Source organism: Ranitomeya variabilis, chromosome 4 (assembly GCF_051348905.1).
Source record: "Ranitomeya variabilis isolate aRanVar5 chromosome 4, aRanVar5.hap1, whole genome shotgun sequence".
NCBI lineage: Eukaryota > Metazoa > Chordata > Amphibia > Anura > Dendrobatidae > Ranitomeya > Ranitomeya variabilis.
In genome coordinates, this window is record NC_135235.1 from 401324630 (window position 1) to 401348656 (window position 24027).

Genomic DNA, 24027 nt, shown 5'->3' on the forward strand with positions numbered 1-24027 from the left:
ATTCTGTTTGTGGGCTCCCTCTGGTGGTTACTGCTGGTACTGGGTGACTTTGGTGGGTTGCGGCCTTTGGTTTCCACCTGTCCATGAGAGGCTGGGTGTTTCCTATTTTACCTGGCCTTTCTGTCATTCCCTTGCCGGCTATCAATGTATTCAGATGTGCTCTGTTTGGTTCCTGCCTACCTGCTCCCAGATCTTTCAGGATAAGCTAAGTGCTGATTTTCAGTTGTTGGTTTTTTTGTCCAGCTTGCTTATTATGTCTCTATGCTAGCTGGTAGCTCTAGTGGACTGAGGTTCTCCCCATGTGCCATGAGTTGGCACATGGGTTCTTGTAATCTCAGGATGGTTTTTTGATTAGGGTTTTTTGCTGACCGCTCAGACCCCTTTTGTATCGTTCTGCTTTCTAGTTTACAGCGGGCCTCAATTTGCTGAACCTATATCATCTCTATGTGTGTGCCTTCCTCTCATTTCACCGTCAATACATGTGGGGGGCAACTATACCTTTTGGGGTTCATTCCTCTGGAGGCAAGTGAGGTCTTTATTTTCTCTGCAGTACTAGTTAGCTCTTAGGCTGGTGCGTGGCGTCTAGAACCAACGTAGGCACGCTCCCTGGCTATCTCTAGTTGCGTTTGTCAGGCGTAGGGCAGCGGTCAGCCCAGGTTCCATCACCCTAGAGCTCGTCCGATATTTTGTATTACTTTGCTTGTCCCTTGCTATCCCTAGCCATTGGGATTCATGACACAACCCCCACATGTACTTATGCTGGCTAACAGATGTAAATCATTCAGCTGAGGTGAGGAAAACCAAAACTCCGAGCACTAAAAAAATACTCGGAGGACCCCCGAGTGTGCTCAGGAAATCTCGAGTAACGAGTATATTCGCTCATCACTAGCGATGATCAGATTGCCTGTGTGTAGCAGAAATGCTCACTAGCTATGAGCGCCGACCACCGGGCAGCAATCTGCTCATAGCATTCTGGCTATGACAACCATTAAGGTTTGCTGGAGACCTCTGGTTGTCATGGCAACCCATCGGTGACCTGCGGTCACGTGACTGAGTCACCGATGGGTGGGATTTCCGGCACGCTTCCGGAAAGTGCGAGTTAAATGCCGATGTCAGAGATTGACAGCAGCATTCAACTAGTTAACAGCCGCAGGTGGATCACAATTCCACCCGAGGTTGTTAGAGGCAACAAAACAGCTGACATGCCTGGAAAGATGTGGGCTCAGCGCCTGAGGCCGCATCAAAAGGAGGGATTCCAACATGGGCATACTATTACGCCAAAACTTCGGAAAGGGGTTAAAAAAGATGTATATAATTTGTATTTAATTTTGTCCTAGCACTTATTGGTTGTTGTCTCCCATCATTTATCCTGCTCATGGTTACAATCTCTTGACTTATTTAACCATTCAGATGCTGCCATTAATCACTGAAAGCAGCATTTAAAGGGACTGTCAGCACAGAATGACTGAACAAACCATGTACAGGCGCTCGGTGCACCCTTGGCGGGGCCACCTGCTTACTCTCTAGCTCCTCTTCTTAGATTGACAGCTCTGGCGTCATCTAGATAGGGCTCTTGGATAAAGGGGAGAACACAAATCCTGAGGGGCGACCTGCTCTGCCCTGACCATACAGCACTGACCCGGATGATGACTAGCTACGTCCCCTTTATACAGCGCCCCATGTGATTACTGGCTTTGTCATGGTCTCTTTAGAAGCCAATCAGGCGCAGGGGGCGAGTCACGTGGTGCACTGAGGGCGGAAGTTGCAGTCATTGGGCAGAGCGGCGCAGCCGAGGAGGGATTACTTCCGGGGTGAGCCGCCTGCAGCCCAGTGAGTGTATGTCACCCGTGTTTGTGGCCGTAGTCGCCTTTATATTTCCGCCGTTCCGTCCTAGCTCTCCCTGCAGTGTGCCGTACACGGTGGAGCAGTTCTGCATGTTCCCGTCACGTCCTGCTGCTGCAGCTTCTGCTCCATTGTAGGATACTGTTATGGTTCATAGTGTATCGGTGGTTGCCATGGCAACTGAACCCTGGTTCCCTTGTGTGTGGTCGGAACGTAGAGGCTGGGATGTCTGTGAGCTGCTCACACGATAACAGCTCTGGCCCTCAGTGCCCACCAGTCAGTGTTGTCATGGGGACACTGGAGGGGTCCTATCATCTGTAGTACAGCCTGAGCACAGCAATGCTTACCTTATAGCTGCTGATATATATATATATATATATATATATATATATCTGTGCCCTCATTGACACCCACTGCTGCCATCATGGCAGGTGGGCACACTGTCCTGGCCGCAGGTAAGCAGCTCATACGCCGCCGTATAGCTCCGCTCCGGGTCGCAGCCCTAAGCCATCGGGCTGCAGCACAATCCTGGGGTAAACCTGTATGAAATGGGCAAACCGTCTTGAACAACTTGTAGTTCCATAACAATCTTGACGTTTCTTTGGCAGCCCAGCTTTCCGCAAAGTGGCTGGAGCCCCCGGCATTGCAAAGCACAGCTGACACATTCAGAATTTATGCCACAAACGTGCTATAAGCTATGACTGTTCTTCATGCTCCAATCACTGAGGAGGAACATTTCTGTTGGTGGGGCACAGCAGCGTCATTAAGGCCTCATTCAGATGTACATGTTGTATACATATTTTTTTTCACAGAACACGTACCCACTATGATGTATGCTGCAGATCACACGTCCCTTTGGCAGAACTACCTTGGGGTTTGCGGATGTGTAAGGGCTCTCTGCACTATGGCACTTTAATACTGGTCAGGGTTCATTTGTGTCACCAGTTGGCATTTGGCTATTTTTTGGCTACCTTTTGTTGGGTCTATGGATGTCAATCAGTGTTATTCCTTCTAGCCAATCCTGTTTTGATTTTCTAAAGGTATTTATTTTCTGCAAGGTGACCTTCCTTCTCTGATCTTTGTAATTATTATTCTTTGTAATCTATATATATAAGAGGCATCGTGATTACTCGCTAATCCCGCCCCCTGCACAGTAGCTCCACCCCCCCACCACATCAACACACAATCCCGCCCCCCACCCCATTACCACACACAATCCCGCCCCCCACCCCATTACCACACACAATCCCGCCCCCCACCAAATTACCACACATAATCCCGCCCCCCCACCACATTACCACACATAATCCCGCCCCCCACCACATTACCACACATAATCCCGCCCCCCCACCACATTACCACACATAATCCCACCCCCCACCACATTACCACACACAATCCCGCCCCCCACCCCATTACCACACACAATCCCGCCCCCCACCCCATTACCACATACAATCCCGCCCCCCCACCACATTACCACACACAATCCCGCCCCCCCACCACATTACCACACAAAATCCGCAACACATTACCACACATAATCCCGCCCCCCCACCACATTACCACACATAATCCCGCCCCCACCACATTACCACACACAATCCCGCCCCCCACCACATTACCACATATAATCCCGCCCCCCACCATATTACCACACATAATCCCGCCCTCACAACATCACCACACATAATCCTGCCCCCCCACCACATTACCACACATAATCCCGCCCCCCCACCACATTACCACACATAATCCCGCCCCCCCACCACATTACCACACATAATCCCGCCCCCCCACCACATTACTACACATAATCCCTCCCTCACAACATCACCACACATAATCTCGCACCCACCACATCACCACACATAATCCCGCCCGCCCACCACATCACCACACATAATCCCGCCCCGCACCACATCACCACACATATTCCCGACCCCCATCACATTACCACACACAATCCTGCCACCCACCACATCACCACACATAATCCGGCCCCCCCACCACATTACCACACACAATCCCACCACATTACCACACACAATCCCACCCCCCCACCACATTACCACACACAATCCCGCCCCCACCACATTACCACACACACAATCCCGCCCCCACCACATTACCACACACAATCCCGCTGTTAGGGCTGGCGGAACGCACCGAGTAAATATAGAGATGTTATTTGGTGTGTTCGCAGCCCGGGGTCCACCGTGCAGGAAAAGAACCTGCTGCTGGCAAACAGCGGCACTATATGGCGGTAGAAGCGATCTCTGTTGCTTCACAGAGTCGCTATAAAGAAAAGTCTGTGTCCTGTTAAACTCCACAGGAATACACAGTAACTGCTGAGCAGATAGCAGCTTGTAGTCAAGGAGGCAAACATACAATCTCCTCACCGGAGGTGCCGGTATTCTAAGTGGCTTATTTCAGCCGGGGCCCTAAATTCACACAAGCGTGACCACATTGGTGCAAAACTTATAACATGCATTGATACTAGCGCATGGCCGTGCAAACCTTATATAGCTGCAGCAAGTACAAGACCTTCCTAGAAGGACCAATGAGAGGCTGCACAGAGCCTGAGCACCTTCAGGACCTTCCTGGAGAACCAATGGGCTTTGTTGCAGTATCCAAGCATGTGACCCTCGATCTCCAATGAGAGATCTTACCCTGGGCATGCTCAGAAGGAGAAAAGCAGGACTTGGTCCCAAAAGCATCTGCTTGCGACTTCAATGGCAGAAGCTGGAAAAGCAGCAGTAACCCTTTGCACACAGTCAGACTGAGCGAGACGCTGGGACCGACATCTCCGCTGAGCAGGCTCCACTGCGGCAGGAGAAGAATGGGAGACCGCAGCGGAGATGGCCCGAGATTCCCCCTGTGCAGAGGCGGGAACTCGACCCCTAACATTACCCCCCCTCCTTGGACCTCGCTACGCTCGAAGGCAGCAATGAGCTGCGGAGCCTGAATGTGCTCAGCAGGCTCCCAGGACCTGTCCTCAGGACCATAACCCTTCCAGTCCACCAAATAAAATTTTTTGCCACATACCACCTTGCACCCCAAAATAGCGTTCACCTCGTAATCGTCCGTAGACGAACCCGATGTCCCGGCAGATGACTCGGAAAACCGAGACATGTATACGGGTTTCAAGAGGGACACATGAAAGGTGTCAGTGATACCCAGGCGTGGTGGAAGGGCTAAACAGTAAACCACAGGGTTAACCTGTTCGAGGACCTTGAAAGGGCCCAAGTAGCGAGGTGCAAACTTAGTGGTCTCAACTCGCAGCCTGATGTTACGGGCGGAGAGCCACACCAAGTCGCCAGGAGCAAAGGTCAGAGCGGGGCGCCGATGTTCTCTCCATGGAGGCCCGAATGGCATCCTGAGTGCGGTCCCAAATATCCCGTGCCTCCACAGCCCAGTCTGCCACCCTGGAGTCAGCGGAAGACACAGGCATAGGCACAGGTACCCGCGGATGCTGACCATAGTTAAGGAGGAATGGGGTTTGTCCAGTGGAGTCGGCTACGGCGTTGTTCAGTGCAAACTCCGCCCATGGTAGCAGGGAAGCCCAGTCATCCTGCCTGGCTGAGACAAAATGTCGCAGATATGTGACCAAGGTCTGGTTGGCCCTCTCTACCAACCCATTCATCTCGGGATGATATGCGGAAGAGAGATTCAACTCAGTGCTGAGAAGACGACAAAGCTCTCTCCAGAACCGAGACGCAAACTGGGGACCCCGGTCACTGACAATTTTGTCTGGCATACCGTGTAGGCAGAAGATGTGTTTTATGAACAACGCTGCCAAGGCCCGTGCAGAAGGTAGCCGTGGAAGCGGCACCAAATGCACCATTTTAGAAAAATGATCGGTGATAACCCAAATGATGGTACAGCCAAGAGATTTGGGCAAACCCACCACAAAGTCCATCCCGACCATCTCCCAGGGCCTGTCTGCCACTGGCAAGGGATAGAGTAACCCAGCTGGCCGTTGTCGAGGAGACTTATTTTTGGCGCAGGAGACACACGCCCGAATATAATCTCCGACGTCATGGACCATATGTGGCCACCAGTACGTCCTCGCCAGCAGCTCAGATGTCCTCTTTGTCCCAAAGTGTCACCCACCCTGGACGAATGAGCCCAAGAGAGGACCTCCGGTCACAAATTAAGGGGTACAAAAGTCTTGCCCGGAGGCACAGACTCCAGCGAAACCGGAGCTACGGTTCTCAAGCTCTCAGAAGGGACAATAAGTCGAGGCTCCCCTTCCTCCTCCTTAGATGACACAACGGAGCGAGAGAGGGTGTCAGCACGAATGTTCTTCTCCCCAGCGAGATAATGGAGGGTGAAATGGAACCGGGAGAAGAACAAGGACCATCTGGCTTGACGAGAATTTAGCCGCTGGGCTGTTTGTAAATAAACCAAATTTTTGTGGTCCGTGAAGACCTGGAAGGAAAAGCGAGCCCCCTCCAAAAGATGTCTCCACTCCGAGAAGGCTAACTTCATTGCTAGCAACTCCCTGTCCCCGATGGAATAATTCCTCTCTGCTGGTGTGAAGGTCTTGGAGAAGAAGCAAGGATGCTTTTGACCTTGAGCATCCTTTTGGAAGAGGACTGCTCCTGCACCAACGGATGAGGCATCCACCTCCATTATAAATGGCTTATCAACATCGGGACGATGTAGGATAGGAGCGCTAGCAAACTGAGACTTAATAGAAGAAAAAGCCTTGGAGACCTCTTCAGACCACAATTTGGGATTTGCTCCCTTCTTGGTGAGGGGCTACCAAGGGAGCTACCAAAGTTGAGAAGTGGGGAATGAACTGACGATAGTAATTTATGAACCCCATAAAGCGCTGCACCGCTTTAAGAGAATGGGGTTCTTGCCAGTCCATCACAGCCTGTAGTTTGGCAGGATCCATAGCCAATCCCTGGGCGGAGATGATATAGCCCAGGAAAGGTAAAGACTCCTGCTCAAACATACACTTCTCCAACTTTGCATAGAGGGAGTTTGCCCGTAAGAGGTCGAAGACTCTGCCAACATCTCTCCGGTGGGAGTCAATATCTGGAGAGAAGATGAGAATATCATCCAGATAGACTACGACCGAGGTGGAGAGCATATCCCGGAAGATATCATTGACAAAGTCTTGGAAAACGGCTGGGGCATTACAGAGCCCGAAGGGCATCACCAGATACTCATAGTGCCCATCCCTGGTATTAAACGGCGTCTTCCATTCGTCCCCCTCACGGATGCGAATCAGGTTATAAGCATCCCGCAGATCTAATTTGGTAAACATCCTTGCTCCCCGTAGCCTATCAAAGAGCTCAGAAATCAGGGGCAACGGGTATTTATTCTTAATGGTGATGGCGTTAAGACCCCTGTAATCTATGCAAGGATGTAATTCTCCGTTCTTCTTCTGCACGAAGAAGAACCCCGCCCCTGCAGGTGACACTGACTTCCTAATGAACCCTCTTGCCTAATTCTCCTGGATGTATTGGGACATAGCCTCCGTCTCTGGGAGAGAGAGGGGATAGACCCGTCCCCAAGTGTCACCACCTCGCGGTCCGGGGCGCCTACTTTCTCTTCCCCGCCTGCTCTTACCTCTTCTGGTCCTGTCCTGAGCCAGCAGGGTCACGCTCCGGTCGTCCGCCAGCGCTCCGGGGTCCGTCCCTGCAGACATGCTGCCCGGGTCCTTGCTCCCATGTCTGCTGCACTTCCTCTCCCTCTCCTAGGGAGTGCATAGGGGGCGGGCAGGCGAGCTCTCTGGCTTCTTAAAGGGCCAGCCCCTCCCTACTCACTGCCCCTCCTCCCGGCCTATCACCTGGAGGCTGGAGGTATATAAGGATCTCAGTCACTCCTGGACACCGCCTGGGCAACTTCTATTATCCTGAAGTCTCTGCTCCAGGTCTGGTCTAGCTAGGTTTACCAGTCCCATTTGCCTGTCTTACTCTGTTTACCTTTTTCCCTAGGATCGTGTCTGGTCTTCTCAGCATCCTGAGTTCCGTATCCAGAGCGGTTTCTGCAATCTTCAGCCTGCTTCCAAGTTCCACATTCTGCCCCGTCTGTGTCCGTTCATTTCTTCTCTACCTCCTAGGTCGGTTTAACACAGGTTTCTGTCTCATCGGACCCTCTATTGGAGGTCAAGGGGAAATCCCTGTATAGGGGTCACTCCTAGCCTTGGACTCCTTAGAGGCACCCTGGTGTTTTGGTCCTGTGGCCTTCCTTTGGGGTGTCTCTCCTAGTATATTTGTATTTCTTACAATAAAGCTTTTGAACCTGCTTCCCTGGTCTGGCTCTCCCTTCCTGGTATCAGCAACCGCTGTATTTGCGGTCCAGTGGGTCTACCCGATTGATCCTTCTGTAGGGCGTGACACCGAGGAGGTTCTGCTCCAGGCAAGAGATCAATAGGACAGTCATAGGGACGGTGAGGCGGAAGGGTCTTCGCAGCCTTTTTGGAGAAGACGTCTGCATAGGAACAATAGCACTTGGGAAGGGAAGAGAGATCTGCAGGTATCTCAGTAGAGGAAACCTGAACGCACTCCCTCACACATCAGCCCTTACATGAATCACTCCAACCCAATATCCTCCCAGAGGTCCACTCAATATGTGGGGAGTGGAAACGGAGCCAGGGTATTCCCAGCAGAATCTCGTCCATTCCCTCGGGAAGAACAAGAAGGGAAATAATCTGGTGGGAAGGGGACATAGATAACATGAAAGGGACAGTCTGGTGTGTGATTTGTGAGGGAAGTGTCGACCCATTCACCACTCTAACAGTCACCGGTTTGGCGAGCATCACCAGAGGTATTGCATGGCGCAGAGGACATGAAATTCCCCTCTGCTCCAGAGTCCACACAAAGCTCGACTATTAGAGAGGATGAGCCTAACATGATTGTCCCTTTGAAGGACAGCTTGGAGGAAAACGCCGCTGTGTCTAGTGAACCTCCTCCAATAGTTACTAGACGCGATCATTTACCCGACCGCCGTGGACATTTATTTGCATAATGTCCTTGTTGGCAATTTCTACAAACCACGGGTACTCGAGCGGACCGAGACTTAGGTCCCGCTTGAGAAACCTCCATGGCCTCATGGGAGTCGGACGCCTGAACGGAAGATTCTAGAGGTCTGGCGAAGGTGGGAGCCAGCCGAAACCTCTGCCTACACTGGGTCCGCTCTAACCTCCGCTCGTTAAAACGGAGGTCGATGCGGGTAGATATAGTAATGAGCTCCTCCAGTGTGGCGGGAATCTCCCTGGAGGCCAAGGCGTCTTTCACATGGTCTGCCAGTCCTTTCCAAAACACCGGAATAAGGACTTTATCCGGCCACTCCAGCTCAGAGACCAGAGTCTGGAATTGGACGGCGAACTGGCTGACCATGGACGAACCCTGTGCTATTACCAACAATTGGAGCGCGGTATCGTGGGTGACACGAGGTCCCAAAAAGACCTGTTTCAGAGCGTCCAGGAAGAGAGGAGCACTCTGCACCACACGATCATTACGCTCCCATAGCGGCGTTGTCCATTCAACGCCCTGTCCGACAAAAGGGATAAAATAAATCCCACTTTCGCCCGTTCCGTAGGAAAATGTGCAGCCAGGAGCTCAAGATGTATGGGGCACTGACTCACGAATCCCCGACATAGCTTACTGTCACCAGCAAACTTGTCTGGAAGCGGAAGACGGGATAAAGTCGGAGCAGGGGTGGCAGAGGACAAACTGGCTGCAGCTACACTGGCAGCCTGAGCAGCGACTGCGGTAACATCCACAGCTGAGGTCGTGCGCTCAAGAGCCGCTAACCTACCCTCCAGCTGCTGGATGTACCGCTGTAGACGCTGATCGTCCGCCATTTACCAGCCAGACCCTGGCGCTAGTATACTGTTAGGGCTGGCGGAACGCACCGAGTAAATATAGAGATGTTATTTGGTGCGTTCGCAGCCCGGGGTCCACCGTGCAGGAAAAGAACGTGCTGCTGGCAAACAGCGGCACTATATGGTGGTAGAAGCGATCTCTATTGCTTCACAGAGTCGCTATAAAGAAAGGGCTGTGTCCTGTTAAACTCCACAGGAATACACAGTAACTGCTGAGCAGATAGCAGCTTGTGGTCACGCAGTCAAGGAGGCAAACATACAATCTCCTCACCGGAGGAGCCGGTATGCTAGGTGGCTTATTTCAGCCGGGGCCCTGAATCCACACAAGCGTGACCACATTGGTGTAAAACTCATAACATGCATTGATACTAGCGCATGGCCATGCGAACCTTATATAGCTGCAGCAAGTACAAGACCTTCCTAGAAGGACCAATGAGAGGCTGCCACAGAGCCTGAGCACCTTCAGGACCTTCCTGGAGAACCAATGGGCTCTGCTGCAGTATCCAAGCATGTGACCCTCGATCTCCAATGAGACATCTTACCCTGGGCATGCTCAGAAGGAGAAAAGCAGGACTTAGTCCCAAAAGCATCTGCTCGCTGCTGCCCAGCACTGGCTTCAATGGCAGAAGCTGGAAAAGCAGCAGTAACCCTTTGCACAGAGTCAGACTGAGCGAGACGCTGGGACCGACGTCTCTGCTGAGCAGGCTCCACTGCTGCAGGAGAAGAATGGGAGACCGCAGCGGAGATGGCCCGAGATTCCCCCTGTGCAGAGGCGGGAACTCGACCCCTAACACCCGCCCCCCCACCACATCACCACACATAAAAACCGCCACCCCAACACGTTACCACACATAATTCTGCCCCCCCACCACATTACCACACATTATCCCGCCCCACCACATAACCACACATAATCCTGCCCCCCACCACATTACCACACATAATCCCGCCCCCACCACGTTACCACACACAATACCGCCCCCACCACATCACCACACATAAAAACTGCCACCCCAACACATTACCACACATAATCCCGCCCCCCAACACATTACCACACATAATCCCGCCCCCCCACCACATTACCACACATAATCCCGACCCCCACCACATTACCACACATAATCCCGCCCCCCCCACATTACCACACGAGGCTCCGTCCCCACACATTACCATACGAGGCTCCGTCTGCACACATTACCACACGAGGCTTCGTCCCCACACATGATTATTATTGTTATTATCTTCATTTTAAGTTAATTTACCACCTGCATAAGCGCTATTGAGGCCATGTGCACACGTTCAGGATTTTTCGCGTTTTTTTCGCGTTTTTTCGCTATAAAAACGTGATAAAAACGAAAAAAAAACGAGGCTCTGTCCTCACACATTACCACACGAGGCTGCGTCCCCACACATTACCACACGAGGCTCCGTCCCCACACATTACCACACGAGGCTCCGTTCCCACACATTACCACACGAGGCTGCGTCCCCACACATTACCATACGAGGCTCCGTCCCCACACATTACCATACGAGGCTCCGTCCGCACACATTACCACACGAGGCTCCGTTCCCACACATTACCACACGAGGCTCCGTCCCCATACATTACCACACGAGGCTCCGTTCCCACACATTACCACACGAGGCTGCGTCCCCACACATTACCACACGAGGCTCCGTCCCCACACATTACCATACGAGGCTCCGTCTGCACACATTACCACACGAGGCTTCGTCCCCACACATGATTATTATTGTTATTATCTTCATTTTAAGTTAATTTACCACCTGCATAAGCGCTATTGAGGCCATGTGCACACGTTCAGGATTTTTCGCGTTTTTTTCGCGTTTTTTCGCTATAAAAACGTGATAAAAACGAAAAAAAAACGCTAACCTATGCCTCCTATTATTTACAGGGTATTCCGCATTTTTTGTGCAAATGTTGCGATTTTTTTCCGCGAAAAAATCGCATCGCGGAAAAAAAAGCAACATGTTCATTAAAAATGCGGAATTGCGGGGATTCCGCACACCTAGGGGTGCATTGATCTGCTTACTTCCCGCACGGGGCTGTGCACACCATGCGGGAAGTAAGCAGATTATGTGCGGTTGGTACCCAGGGTGGAGGAGAGGAGACTCTCCTCCACGGACTGGGCACCATATAATTGGTCAAAAATAAAAGAATTAAAATAAAAAATAGTCCTATTCTCACCCTCGATGTCTTCCCGCCTCACCGCTGCATGCTGCCGCTTCGGTTCCTATAGCTGCTGTGCGGTGAAGGACCTGTGATGACGTCACTGTCTTGTGATTGGTCGTGAGCGGTCATGTGACCGCTCACGTGACCGCTCACATGACCGCGACGTCATGGAAGGTCCTGCGCGCACACACCAGCTATAGGAAGAGGAACGGACGCCGCTGAGGAGATGTCTGGGTGAGTATAAGCATTTTTTTTATTATTCTTAAACATTCTATCTTTTACTATAGATGCGGCATAAGCAGCATCTATAGTAAAAAGTTGGTCACACTTGTCAAACACTATGTTTGACAAGTGTGACCAACCTGTCAGTCAGTTTTCCAAGCGATGCTACAGATCGCTTGGAAAACTTTAGCATTCTGCAAGCTAATTACGCTTGCAGAATGCTAAAAAAAACGCAAAAAAAAAACGCAAAAAAAAAAATGCGGATTTCTTGCAGAAAATTTCCAGTTTTCTTCAGGAAATTTCTGCAAGAAATCCGGACGTGTGCACATACCCTGAATGTTGTCATTATTTACTTTAGTTTAATCACCAGCAGCGTTGATTAGATAGCAATGAGCGTGCCGAGCGTTAGCTGGCTGGAAACATCTAGTTTATTTATATTATGTTCAGAGTGCCATAATGTTACTTATCTTTGACCACAATGTCAACTTTTTTTTTTTTTTATTATTTTCCTTGTGTTTTTGGAATGAATAAAAATTCCATTTACTGTGGATAAAAAATATTTGTTCTTGCAAAATTGTTCATAATACTTTTTAATATATATTATCAGAGACATCTGCTTAGTTTTCCCATTTATGAATTACTTCTTCATCTCTTCTCCTCCATCCTGATCTTATCATTCACTTTGTAAAAAGCAGCTCAACTCAACTGCTAGCAAAGTTAGCTGTCCGATTACAGAGCCTATCATTCTCTTTGGCAGCGGTACCCAACCTATAGCTTAGGTGCCACTTGTGGCTCGCAGCTGTCTGCAGCTTGGTGCATTTGCCCCAGGTCTAGCAAACCGGTATGAAGAGCACCTCTCAAAACGGTGAATTGTGTGAGCAGCCCTGCACAGAAGAGCAGATCTGGATGCACATATACTGGTCTTAAGGGTTTAGGGATGATTTAAGTATGGTACGCTGGAGACAGGATGATGGTGCTTGAAGCTGGATGTCACAGTGTCTTGGAAGTGCTTGATGGGAGAGTAGTGAATGGGAGTACTGTGGGAAACCCTGGATCTTACTATACTGCTTCGGGATAATTTCTGTGGAAAAGCTTTGGCGGTCATTATACCCGTAATAAGAGCTTTGGTTGCCACTACTGTGAAGGAAGGGTCGAGACCTGGATGTTGCTCTCAAGGTCAGAAATGTCAGGGAACATTGCTCTATGGGGAGAAAGAGCGAGGAACAGGGGGAGACAAAGATCATGTTGAGCTTTCTAACAAGTCTTTTACCCAGTGGCATGTATAAAAATTATGGGGGCCCAAAGTCCTAATTGCCCATTCCACCCGCAAAACCGTATTCCTCTGGCAGGACACGGGACATACAATTGCAAAAGGAATAACCTCTGAACGTTTAAAGGCACGTATTGCAACACTTTTTCAATAATTTTGCCCCTATTGAAGCCCCTTAGTGTTATCACTTTGAAGGCCCCCATAGAGTAAGATTTTCTCACCGGTCTTGATGAGTGGGCGTCGTAGAGTCAAACGCTCCTGATTCATGAAGAAATGCACACCTCTTCATAAGTCTGGAGCCTTTGAGTAAGGCTGCTTTCACACATCAGTTTTTTGACAGGCTAAATCCGGCAAATTTTGAAAAAAACGGATCTGGCAAAATTTGCCGCAGGATCCTTTTTTTACCCATAGACTTGTATTAGCGATGGATGGCCTCACGTTTCATCGTTTTCTTGCAGGATCCGTCTAAAAATTGTTTTCCGGCGGCTGGAGAAAACGGACATTGTAACGTTTTTTTTGTGTTGGTCGAAAAACCGGACAGCATATTGTTATAATGGAAGCCTATGGCGCTGAGAATGTTTTAAACGTTTCCCATCCCTCTCTCTCTCCCTCTCCTCTCCCCCCCCCCCCCCCCCCCAGATATCAGCCAGCCGGATCCGGCAAAAAACGGACCCGATGGATCCGTTTTTTTCAAAATTCGTTGGATTTAGCCTGATGGCAGAAAACTGCTGTGTGAAAGCAGCCTTAAGGTGCCTCCATGTGCTTCGACAGAATTATTTCTCCGGTTAGGGACAGAAGTGCGGTTCCTGGCGTATGGAGCATCACACCTTGTTTAATCCACCATATCCCCGCTAGGCCCTGTCCTGCTCTAGCTTTATCCATTTGGGCAGAGCTGGGAAAAACTGAAAAAGATTTTTGAAATCTTGTATGCAATTTTGATGAAACAGGGTCTTTGTATATTTGATTGTTAGACAAACTTGTCAGCTCAGAAGCTGCACATGAGTATTTTTCCATGAGGGAAGTTGGGACTTGTTATGCTCTTTTGTTCATGTATACCTTAATTAAAATCTTTCTAAAAAAATGTATTAGGGTCACTAAAAGTTATGACCAATCCGTCTATACGGTATATACATCGTGATCTACGATCTTAGTAACAGATTACAGGTGACAATGGGGGTAATAGTACTTTGTGAAATTGTTAAATGAACACAAAATTGAAATAATACATTTTTTTCTATGCTTTCCATGAATATAGGAAATTGGCCTGTGCGGAGGACTCTGACTTCTATAAGTGTGTAGACTTGCTCTGTTACATGTGCAGACATCACTGTACTTATAGTGAATGGTGTGCTACGGCATTATCTATGTATATTTGCTACCATTTTAATCTTGCCTGTGATTACAGTATATTGAGATGCCATCAAAACACAAATATATACTATAAAATCATTATTTTAAATATATATTAAAATAGTGATACGAAGTTTAAAAAAAAATCAGTATTTAAGAAAAAAAATAACATTTAAAAAAAAGTCTCCTCTTGACACATTCCCTTTTAAATATGTGCTCGTTTGTTTGTGTTGCATTTTTATTCTCACAGAACCAGAACATCTATGTTGAAGTCGTATAATCTCTCAACAAGACATGGTCCTCTTCTTGAGCGACCCCCTAAGGATAGACATGGACCAAACCAGAATATTCAAGATTCTATTAAACTTCACTTGGGATATCATCTACCTTCTGATTGGAGAGGTGAGGAATTTTGGGAATTATGTTATTAAATTCAATCCATCAGTAAGGCCAATTTCCCAGAAACTACATATATAGACATGCAGGTCTTTAACATGTTCCTGACACACACAGTCAGTGAGCCATCAATAAAGCTAAAATGGCTAGTTTGAGGCAGGGAAACAATGTAGGGAGAGAGTGGCTGTGGGTGAAAGAGCACTTAACGCCTCATTTGCATGTGAAAGTACCAATTTGTCTACAATGCAGCCACAGACAGAAGATCTAAAGGTGTCAATGGATTTACATAGAATCATAGAATGGTAGAGTTGGAAGGGACCTTCTCCACACACAAGAGGTGGTGAGTTCTTCTTCAATGGAAGTCTTCAAACAGAGGCTGGACAGGCATCTGTCTGGGATGATTTAGTGATTCCTGCATTGAGCAGGGGTTGGACCAGATGACTCAAGAGGTCCCTTCCAACTCTACCATTCTATGATTCTATGTAAATCCATTGACACATTTCAGATCCTCTGTCTGTTGCTGCATAGTAGACAAATTGGTAGTATTATATGCAAATGAGGCGTTAAGTGCTCTTTCACACCCAGCCACTCTCTCCCTAGATTCTTTCTCTGCCAATTACTAACCATTTTAGCTTTCTTGATGGCTCGCTGCCTGTGTGATGTCAGGCACTAGGCAAGAAATCAGATAGTTGTCAGTCAAGCTAAGGAGGCTGCTGCTGGGCAGGGAAACAACCTCAGGAGGCAGAAGCTTGTTCAGTGCCCTGGCAGGATTAGAGCACTAATTACCTAATTTACATATGAATTAAAGCACAAATGTATTGGGACTGCAGCAGCTTTTAGGGAGATATAAAGGTGCTGATGGATTTAGCTTTCAAAAAACTGCTTGCCCAGAGCGATGCGGCTTGAGACTGCGGATCTTACTGTCAGATTCTTTTTCACAAAGCAATAGATAATTTAGGTTTTGTAGTCCTGAAAATGTGTGTAGTTATATTAGTGTTTCCATCCACAGGATTACACAGTTGTGAAGAAGACATCTGAGGAGTTTGTGTCGGTTAGCCATCCATTAGGAGAAATAAGTGACATGCAGAGTCTCATTTTGGCGTTTTCAGCTAATTCACTGATATATCTTAGAAACAAAAAGAAGATGGTAGATCTCGCGAGCAAGATAACTGAACTGCTGACGGGAGAGGTGAGCACTAGGGTGATATTATGTAGCATGGGTGACGTGTCCGGATGTTGACTGTATCATTGTGTGTCAGGTTCCTGTAAGGTGTCAGGATGTCGCGGTTTATTTCTCCATGGAGGAGTGGGAGTATATAGAAGGACACAAGGATCTGTACAAGGATGTCATCATGGAGCACTACCAGACCCTCATATCACAAGGTAAGAGGAGCAATTTTGAGGGTCACCTAGCTTCTCACCCCCCTAATGTATGTCAGTCAGTTATACAAGTGCTTCTCACAAAATTAGAATATCCTCAAAATATTAATTTATTTCAGTTCTTCAATACAAAAAGTGAAACTCATATTTTATATAGTCATCACAAACAGAGTGATCTATTTTAAGTGTCTATTTCTGTTAACCCCTTAACGACCTTTGACGCATACGCTGCGTCATGAAAGTCGGTGCCAAAACGACCTATGACGCAGCGTATGCGTCATGGAATGATCGCGTCCCTGCAGATCGGGTGAAGGGGTTAACTCCTATTTTACCCGATCTGCAGGGAGAGGGGGAGTGGTGCTTCAGCCCAGGGGGGGTGGCTTCACCCCCCCGTGGCTACGATCGCTCTGATTGGCTGTTGAAAGTGAAACTGCCAATCAGAGCGATTTGTAATATTTCACCTAAAAAACTGGTGAAATATTACAATCCAGCCATGGCCGATGCTGCAATAACATCGGCCATGGCTGGAAATACTAAAGTGCCCCCCCCCACACCCACCGATCGCCCCCCCAGTGCTCCGTTAGTCCTCCGGTCCCCTCCGTCCGCCTGCCGGCTCCCCCGTCCTGCTGTCCGCTCCCTCCTTGCTCAGATCCCCCCCCCCTGTGCTCCGATCACCCCCCCTGTGCTCCGATCCACCCCCCCACCACCCCTTCATACTTACCGATCCTCCCGGTGTCCGGCCGTCTCCTCCCTGGGCGCCGCCATCTTGGAAAATGGCGGGCGCATGCTCAGTGCGCCCGCCGAATCTGCCAGTCGGCAGATTCCTTACAGGTACATTTTGATCGCTGTGGTAGGTTCTATCACAGCGATCAAAATAAAAAAAATAATAAATAACCCCCCCCCCTTTATCACCCCCATAGGGACAATAATAAAATAAAGAATTTTTTTTTTTTTTTTTTTTTCCACTAGGGTTAGGGTTAGAACTAGGGTTAGAACTAGGGGTAGGGTTAGGGTTACGGGTAGGGTTAGGGGTAGGGTTATGGCATGTGCACACAGAGCGGATCGGCCGCGGATCCGCAGCGGATCGGCCGCGGATCCGCAGCGGATCCGCAGCGGATCCGCAGCGGATTGGCCGCGGATCCGCAGCGGATCGGCAGCGGATTGGCCGCGGATCCGCAGCGGATTGGCCGCGGATCCGCAGCGGATTGGCAGCGGACCCGCAGCGGATTGGCCGCGGATCCGCCGCGGATCCGCAGCGGATCGGCAGCGGATCCGCAGCGGATCCGCAGCGGATTGGCCGCGGATCCGCAGCGGATTGGCAGCGGATCCGCAGCGGATTGGCCGCGGATCCGCAGCGGATTGGCCGCGGATCCGCAGCGGATTGGCAGCGGATCCGCAGCGGATTGGCCGCGGATCCGCAGCGGATTGGCAGCGGATTGGCCGCGGATCCGCAGCGGATTGGCCGCTGCGAATTCGAAGCAGTTTTCCATCAGGTTTACAGTACCATGTACACCTAAGGAAAACCAAATCCGCTGTGCCCATGGTGCGGAAAATTCCGTGCAGAAACGCTGCGTTGTATTTTCCGCAGCATGTCAATTCTTTGTGCGGATTCCGCAGCGTTTTACACCTGTTCCTCAATAGGAATCCGCAGGTGAAATCCGCACAAAAAAACACTGGAAATCTGCTGTAAATCCGCAGGTAAAACGCAGTGCCTTTTACCTGCATATTTTTCAAAAATCGTGCGGAAAAATCTCACACGAATCCGCAACGTGGGCACATAGCCTTAGGGTTAGGGTTGGAATTAGAGTTAGGGTTGGAATTAGGGCTAGGGTTTGAAATAGGGTTAAGATTAGGCTTGTGGTTAGGGTTACGGATAGGGTTAGGGGTGTGTTGGGGTTACAGTTGTGGTTAGGGTTGGGATTAGGGTTACGGTTGGGATTAGGGTTAGGATTAGGGTTGGAATTAGGGTTACGGGTGTGTTGCGGTTAGGGTTGTGGTTAGGGGTGTGTTGGGGTTAGGGTTGTGATTAGGGTTATGGCTACAGTTGGGATTAGGATTAGGGGTGTGTTGGGGTTAGTGTTGAAGTTAGAATTGAGGGGTTTCCACTGTTTAGGCACATCAGGGGTCTCCAAACGCAACATGGCGCCACCATTGATTCCAGCCAATCTTGCGTTCAAAAAGTCAAATGGTGCTCCCGCCCTTCCAAGCCCCGACGTGCGCCCAAACAGTGGTTTACCCCCACATTTGGGGTACCAGCGTACTCAGGACAAACTGGGCAACAACTGTTGGGGTCCAATTTCTCCTGTTACCCTTGCAAAAATAAAAAATTACTTGCTAAAACATAATTTTTGAGGAAAGAACAATTATTTTTTATTTTCACGGCTCTGCGTTATAAACTTCTGTGAAGCACTTGGGGGTTGAAAGTGCTCACCACACATCTAGATAAGTTCCTTCGGGGGTCTAGTTTCCAAAATGGGGTCACTTGTGGGGTGTTTCTACTGTTTAGGCACATCAGGGGCTCTGCAAATGCAATGTGACGCCCGCAGACCATTCCATCAAAGTCTGCATTTCAAATGTCACTACTTCCCTTCCGAGCCCTGACGTGCGCCCAAACAGTGGTTTACCCCCACATATGGGGTATCAGCGTACTCACAACAAACTGGGCAACAAATATTGGGGTCCAAATTCTCCTGTTACCCTTGTGAAAATAAAAAATTGCTTGCTAAAACATCTTTTTTGAGGAAAGAAAAATGATTTTTTATTTTCACGGCTCTGCGTTGTAAACTTCTGTGAAGCACTTGGGGGTTGAACAAGCTCACCACACATCTAGATAAGTTCCTTGGGGGGTCTAGTTTCCAAAATGGGGTCACTTGTGGGGGGTTTCTACTGTTTAGGCATATCAGGGGCTCTGCAAACGTAACATGATGCCCGCAGACCATTCCATCAAAGTCTGCATTCCAAAACGTCACTACTTCCCTTCCGAGCCCCGGCATGTGCCCAAACAGTGGTTTACCCCCACATATGGGGTATCAGCGTACTCAGGAGAAACTGGACAACAACTTTTGGGGTCCAATTTCTCCTGTTACTCTTGCAAAAATAAAAAATTCTGGGCTAAAAAAATATTTTTGAGGAAAGGAAACACATTTATTATTTTCACGGCTCTGCATTATAAACTTCTGTGAAGCACTTGGGGGTTCAAAGTGCTCACCACACATCTAGATAAGTTCCCTTGGGGGTCTAGTTTCCAAAATGGAGTCACTTGTGGGGAGTTCCTACTGTTTAGGCACATCAGGGGCTCTGCAAACGCAACATGATGCCCGCAGAGCATTCCATCAAAGTCTGCATTTCAAAACGTCACTACTTCCCTTCCGAACCCCGACGTGTGCCAAAACAGTGGTTTACCCCCACATATGGGGTATCAGCGTACTCAGGAGAAACTGGACAACAACTTTTGGGGTCCAATTTCTCCTGTTACTCTTGCAAAAATAAAAAAATTCTGGGCTAAAAAAATATTTTTGAGGAAAGGAAACACATTTTTTATTTTCACGGCTCTGCGTTATAAACTTCTGTGAAGCACTTGGGGGTTCAAAGTGCTCACCACACATCTAGATTAGTTCCTTGGGAGGTCTAGTTTCCAAAATGGGGTCACTTGTGCGGGAGCTCCAATGTTTAGGCACACAGGGGCTCTCCAAACGCGACATGGTGTCCGCTAATGATTGGAGCTAATTTTCCATTCAAAAAGCCAAATGGCGTGCCTTCCCTTCCGAGCCCTGCCGTGCGCCCAAACAGTGGTTTACCCCCACATATGGGGTATCATCGTACTCAGGACAAACTGGACAACAACATTTGGGATCCAATTTCTCCTATTACCCTTGGGAAAATAAAAAATTCTGGGCTAAAAATCATTTTTGAGGAAAGAAAAATTATTTTTTTATTTTCACGGCTCTGCGTTATAAACTTCTGTGAAGCACCTGGAGGTTATAAGTGCTCACTATGCATCTAGATAAGTTCCTTGGGGGGTCTAGTTTCCAAAATGGGGTCACTTGTAGGGGAGCTCCAATGTTTAGGCACACAGGGGCTCTCCAAACGCGACATGGTGTCCGCTAACGATTGGAGCTAATTTTCCATTCAAAAAGTCAAATGGCACGCCTCCCTTTCCGAGCCTTGCCGTGCACCCAAACAGTGGTTTACCCCCACATATGAGGTATCGGCATACTCAGGAGAAATTGCCCAACAAATTTTAGGATCCATTTTATCCTGTTGCCCATGTGAAAATGAAAGAATTGAGGCTAAAAGAAATTTTGTGTGAAAAAAAAGTACTTTTTCATTTTTGCGGATCAATTTGTGAAGCACCTGGGGGTTTAAAGTGCTCACTATGCCTCTAGATGAGTTCCTTGGGGGGTCTAGTTTCCAAAATGGGGTCACTTGTGGAGGAGCTCCAATGTTTAGGCACACAGGGGCTTTCCAAACGCGACATGGTGTCCGCTAACGATGGAGATAATTTTTCATTCAAAAAGTCAAATGGCGCTCCTTCCCTTCCGAGCCTTACCATGTGCCCAAACAGTGGTTTACCCCCACATGTGAGGTATTGGTGTACTCAGGAGAAATTGCCCAACAAAATTTAGGATCCATTTTATCCTGTTGCCCATGTGAAAATGAAAAAATTGAGGCTAAAATAATTTTTTTGTGAAAAAAAAGTACTTTTTCATTTTTACGGATCAATTTGTGAAGCACCTGGGGGTTTAAAGTGCTCACTATGCTTCTAGATAAGTTCCTTGGGGGGTCTAGTTTCCAAAATGGGGTCACTTGTGGGGGAGCTCCAATGTTTAGGCACACAGGGGCTCTCCAAACGTGACATGGTGTGGGCTAAAGATTGGAGCCAATTTTTCATTCAAAAAGTCAAATGGCGCTCCTTCCCTTCCGAGCCCTGCCGTGCGCCCAAACAGTGGTTTACCCCCACATATGAGGTATCAGCGTACTCAGGACAAATTGGACAACAACGTCCGTGGTCCAGTTTCTCCTTTTACCGCTGGGAAAATAAAAAAATTGTTGCTAAAAGATCATTTTTGTGACTAAAAAGTTAAATGTTCATTTTTTACTTCCATGTTGCTTCTGCTGCTGTGAAACACCTGAAGGGTTAATAAACTTCTTGAATGTGGTTTTGAGCACCTTGAGGGGTGCAGTTTTTAGAATGGTGTCACTTTTGGGTATTTTCAGCCATATAGAACCCTCAAAATGACTTCAAATGTGAGGTGGTCCCTAAAAAAAATGGTTTTGTAAATTTTGTTGTAAAAATAAGAAATCACTGGTCAAATTTTAACCCTTATAACTTCCTAGCAAAAAAAAAAAAATGTTTCCAAAATTGTGCTGATGGAAAGTAGACATGTGGGAAACGTTATTTATTAACTATTTTGTGTCACATAACTCTCTGGTTTAACAGAATAAAAATTCAAAATGTGAAAATTGCGAAATTTTCAAATTTTTTGCCAAATTTCCGTTTTTTTCACAAATAAACTCAGAAATTATCGACCTAAATTTACCACTAACATGAAGCCCAATATGTCACGAAAAAACAATCTCAGAATCGCTAGGATCCGTTGAAGCGTTCCTGAGTTATTACCTCATAAAGGGACACTGGTCAGAATTTCAAAAAACGGCAAGGTCATTAAGGCCAAAATAGGCTGGGTCATGAAGGGGTTAATGTTGATGATTATGGCTTACAGCCAGTGAAAACCCAAAAGTCATTATCTCAGTAAATTAGAATACTTTATCTGAAATGTTGGCGTACTGAAATGTGGCACTGCTGAGGTGTTATGGAAGCCCAGGTTGCTTTGATAGCAGCCTTCAGCTCGTCTGCATTGTTGGGTCTGGTGTCTCTCATCTTCCTCTTGACAATACCCCATAGATTCTCTATGGGGTTAAAGTCAGGCGAGTTTGCTGGGCAATCAAGCACAGTGATACTGTTGTTTTTAAACCAGGTATTAATACTTTTGGCAATGTGGGTGCCAAGTCCTGCTGGAGACTGAAATCTCCATCTCCAAAAAGCTTTTCGGCAAAGGGAAGCACGAAGTGCTCTAAAATTTCCTGGTAGACGGCTGCGCTGACTTTGGTCTTGATAAATCACAGTGGACCTACACCAGCAGATGACATGGCTCCCCAAACCATCACTGATTGTGGAAACTTCACACTAGACCTCAAGCAGCTTGGATTGTGGCCTCTCCACTCTTCCTCCAGACTCTGGGACCTTGATTTCCAAATGAAATGCAAACTGTACTTTCATCTGAAACCAACACCTTGGACAACTGAGCAACGGTCCAGTTCTTTTTCTCCTTGGCCCAGGTAAGTCGCTTCTGGCGTTGTCTATTGGTTATGAGTGGGTTGACACAAGGAATGCGACACTTGTAGCCCATGTCCTGGATACATCTGTGTGTGGTGGCTCTGGAAGCAATGACTCCAGCAGCAGTCCACTCCTTGTGAATCTCGCCCAAATTTTTGAATGGCCTTTTCTTAACAATCCTTTCAAGGCTGTGGTTATCCTGGTTGCTTGTGCCTTATTCTACCAAATTTTTTCATTCCACGCAACTTTCCATTAATATGCTTGGATACAGCACTCTGAGCAGCCAGCTTCTTTAGCAATGACCTTTTGTTGCTTACCTTCCATGTGGAGTGTGTCAGTGACTGCCTTCTGGACATCGGTCAAGTCAGCAGTCTTCCCCATGATTGTGGAGCCTACTGAAACAGACTAAGGGACCTTTTTAAACTCTTAGGAAGCCTTCGCAGGTATTTTTTGTTAATTATTCTAATTTACTGAGATAATGACTTTTGAGTTTTGATTGGCTGTAAGCCATAATCATCAACATAAATTTTTGGTGATATTCTAATTTTGTGAGAAGCACCTGTATGTATGTATGTATGTATGTATGTATGTATGTATGTATGTATGTATGTATGTATGTATGTACAGTGCCTACAAGTAGTATTCAACCCCCTGCAGATTTAGCAGGTTTACACATTTGGAATTAACTTGGCATTGTGACATTTGGACTGTAGATCAGCCTGGAACTGTGAAATGCACTGCAGCAAAAAAGAATGTTATTTCTTTGTTTATTTTTTTTTTAAATTGTGAAAAGTCTTTTCAGAGGGTCATTTAGTATTCAACCCCTCAACCCACCAGAATTCTGTTTGGTTCCCCTAAAGTATTAAGAAGTAGTTCAGGCACAAAGAACAATGAGCTTCACATGTTTGGATTAATTATCTCTTTTTCCAGCCTTTTCTGACTATTTAAGACCCTCCCCAAACTTGTGAACAGCACTCATACATGGTCAACATGGGAAAGAGAAAGGAGCATTCCAAGGCCATCAGAGACAAGATCGTGGAGGGTCACAAGGCTGGCAAGGGGTACAAAACCCTTTCCAAGGAGTTGGGCCTACCTGTCTCCACTGTTGGGAGCATCATCCGGAAGTGGAAGGCTTATGGAACTACTGTTAACCTTCCATGGCCTGGACAGCCTTTGAAAGTGTC

General features: G+C 47.9%; 1 protein-coding gene across 2 annotated transcripts in view; it reads left to right on the top strand.

Annotated features, from left to right (window-relative positions):
• The first annotated feature begins 1662 nt into the window (after positions 1 to 1662).
• LOC143764901 (uncharacterized) overlaps positions 1663 to 24027 on the top strand; it is a 50602-nt gene continuing 28237 nt past the window's right edge. Inside the window, exons 1-4 of one of the 2 annotated variants that reach the window (XM_077250991.1) lie at positions 1663 to 1836; positions 14981 to 15132; positions 16136 to 16315; positions 16386 to 16509. In XM_077250991.1, the coding sequence (XP_077107106.1) occupies positions 15025 to 15132; positions 16136 to 16315; positions 16386 to 16509 (412 nt within the window). In that variant the 5' untranslated portion in view covers positions 1663 to 1836; positions 14981 to 15024. The remainder of the gene's footprint in view (positions 1837 to 14980; positions 15133 to 16135; positions 16316 to 16385; positions 16510 to 24027) is intronic. The other variant, XM_077250990.1, reaches the window with a different exon arrangement.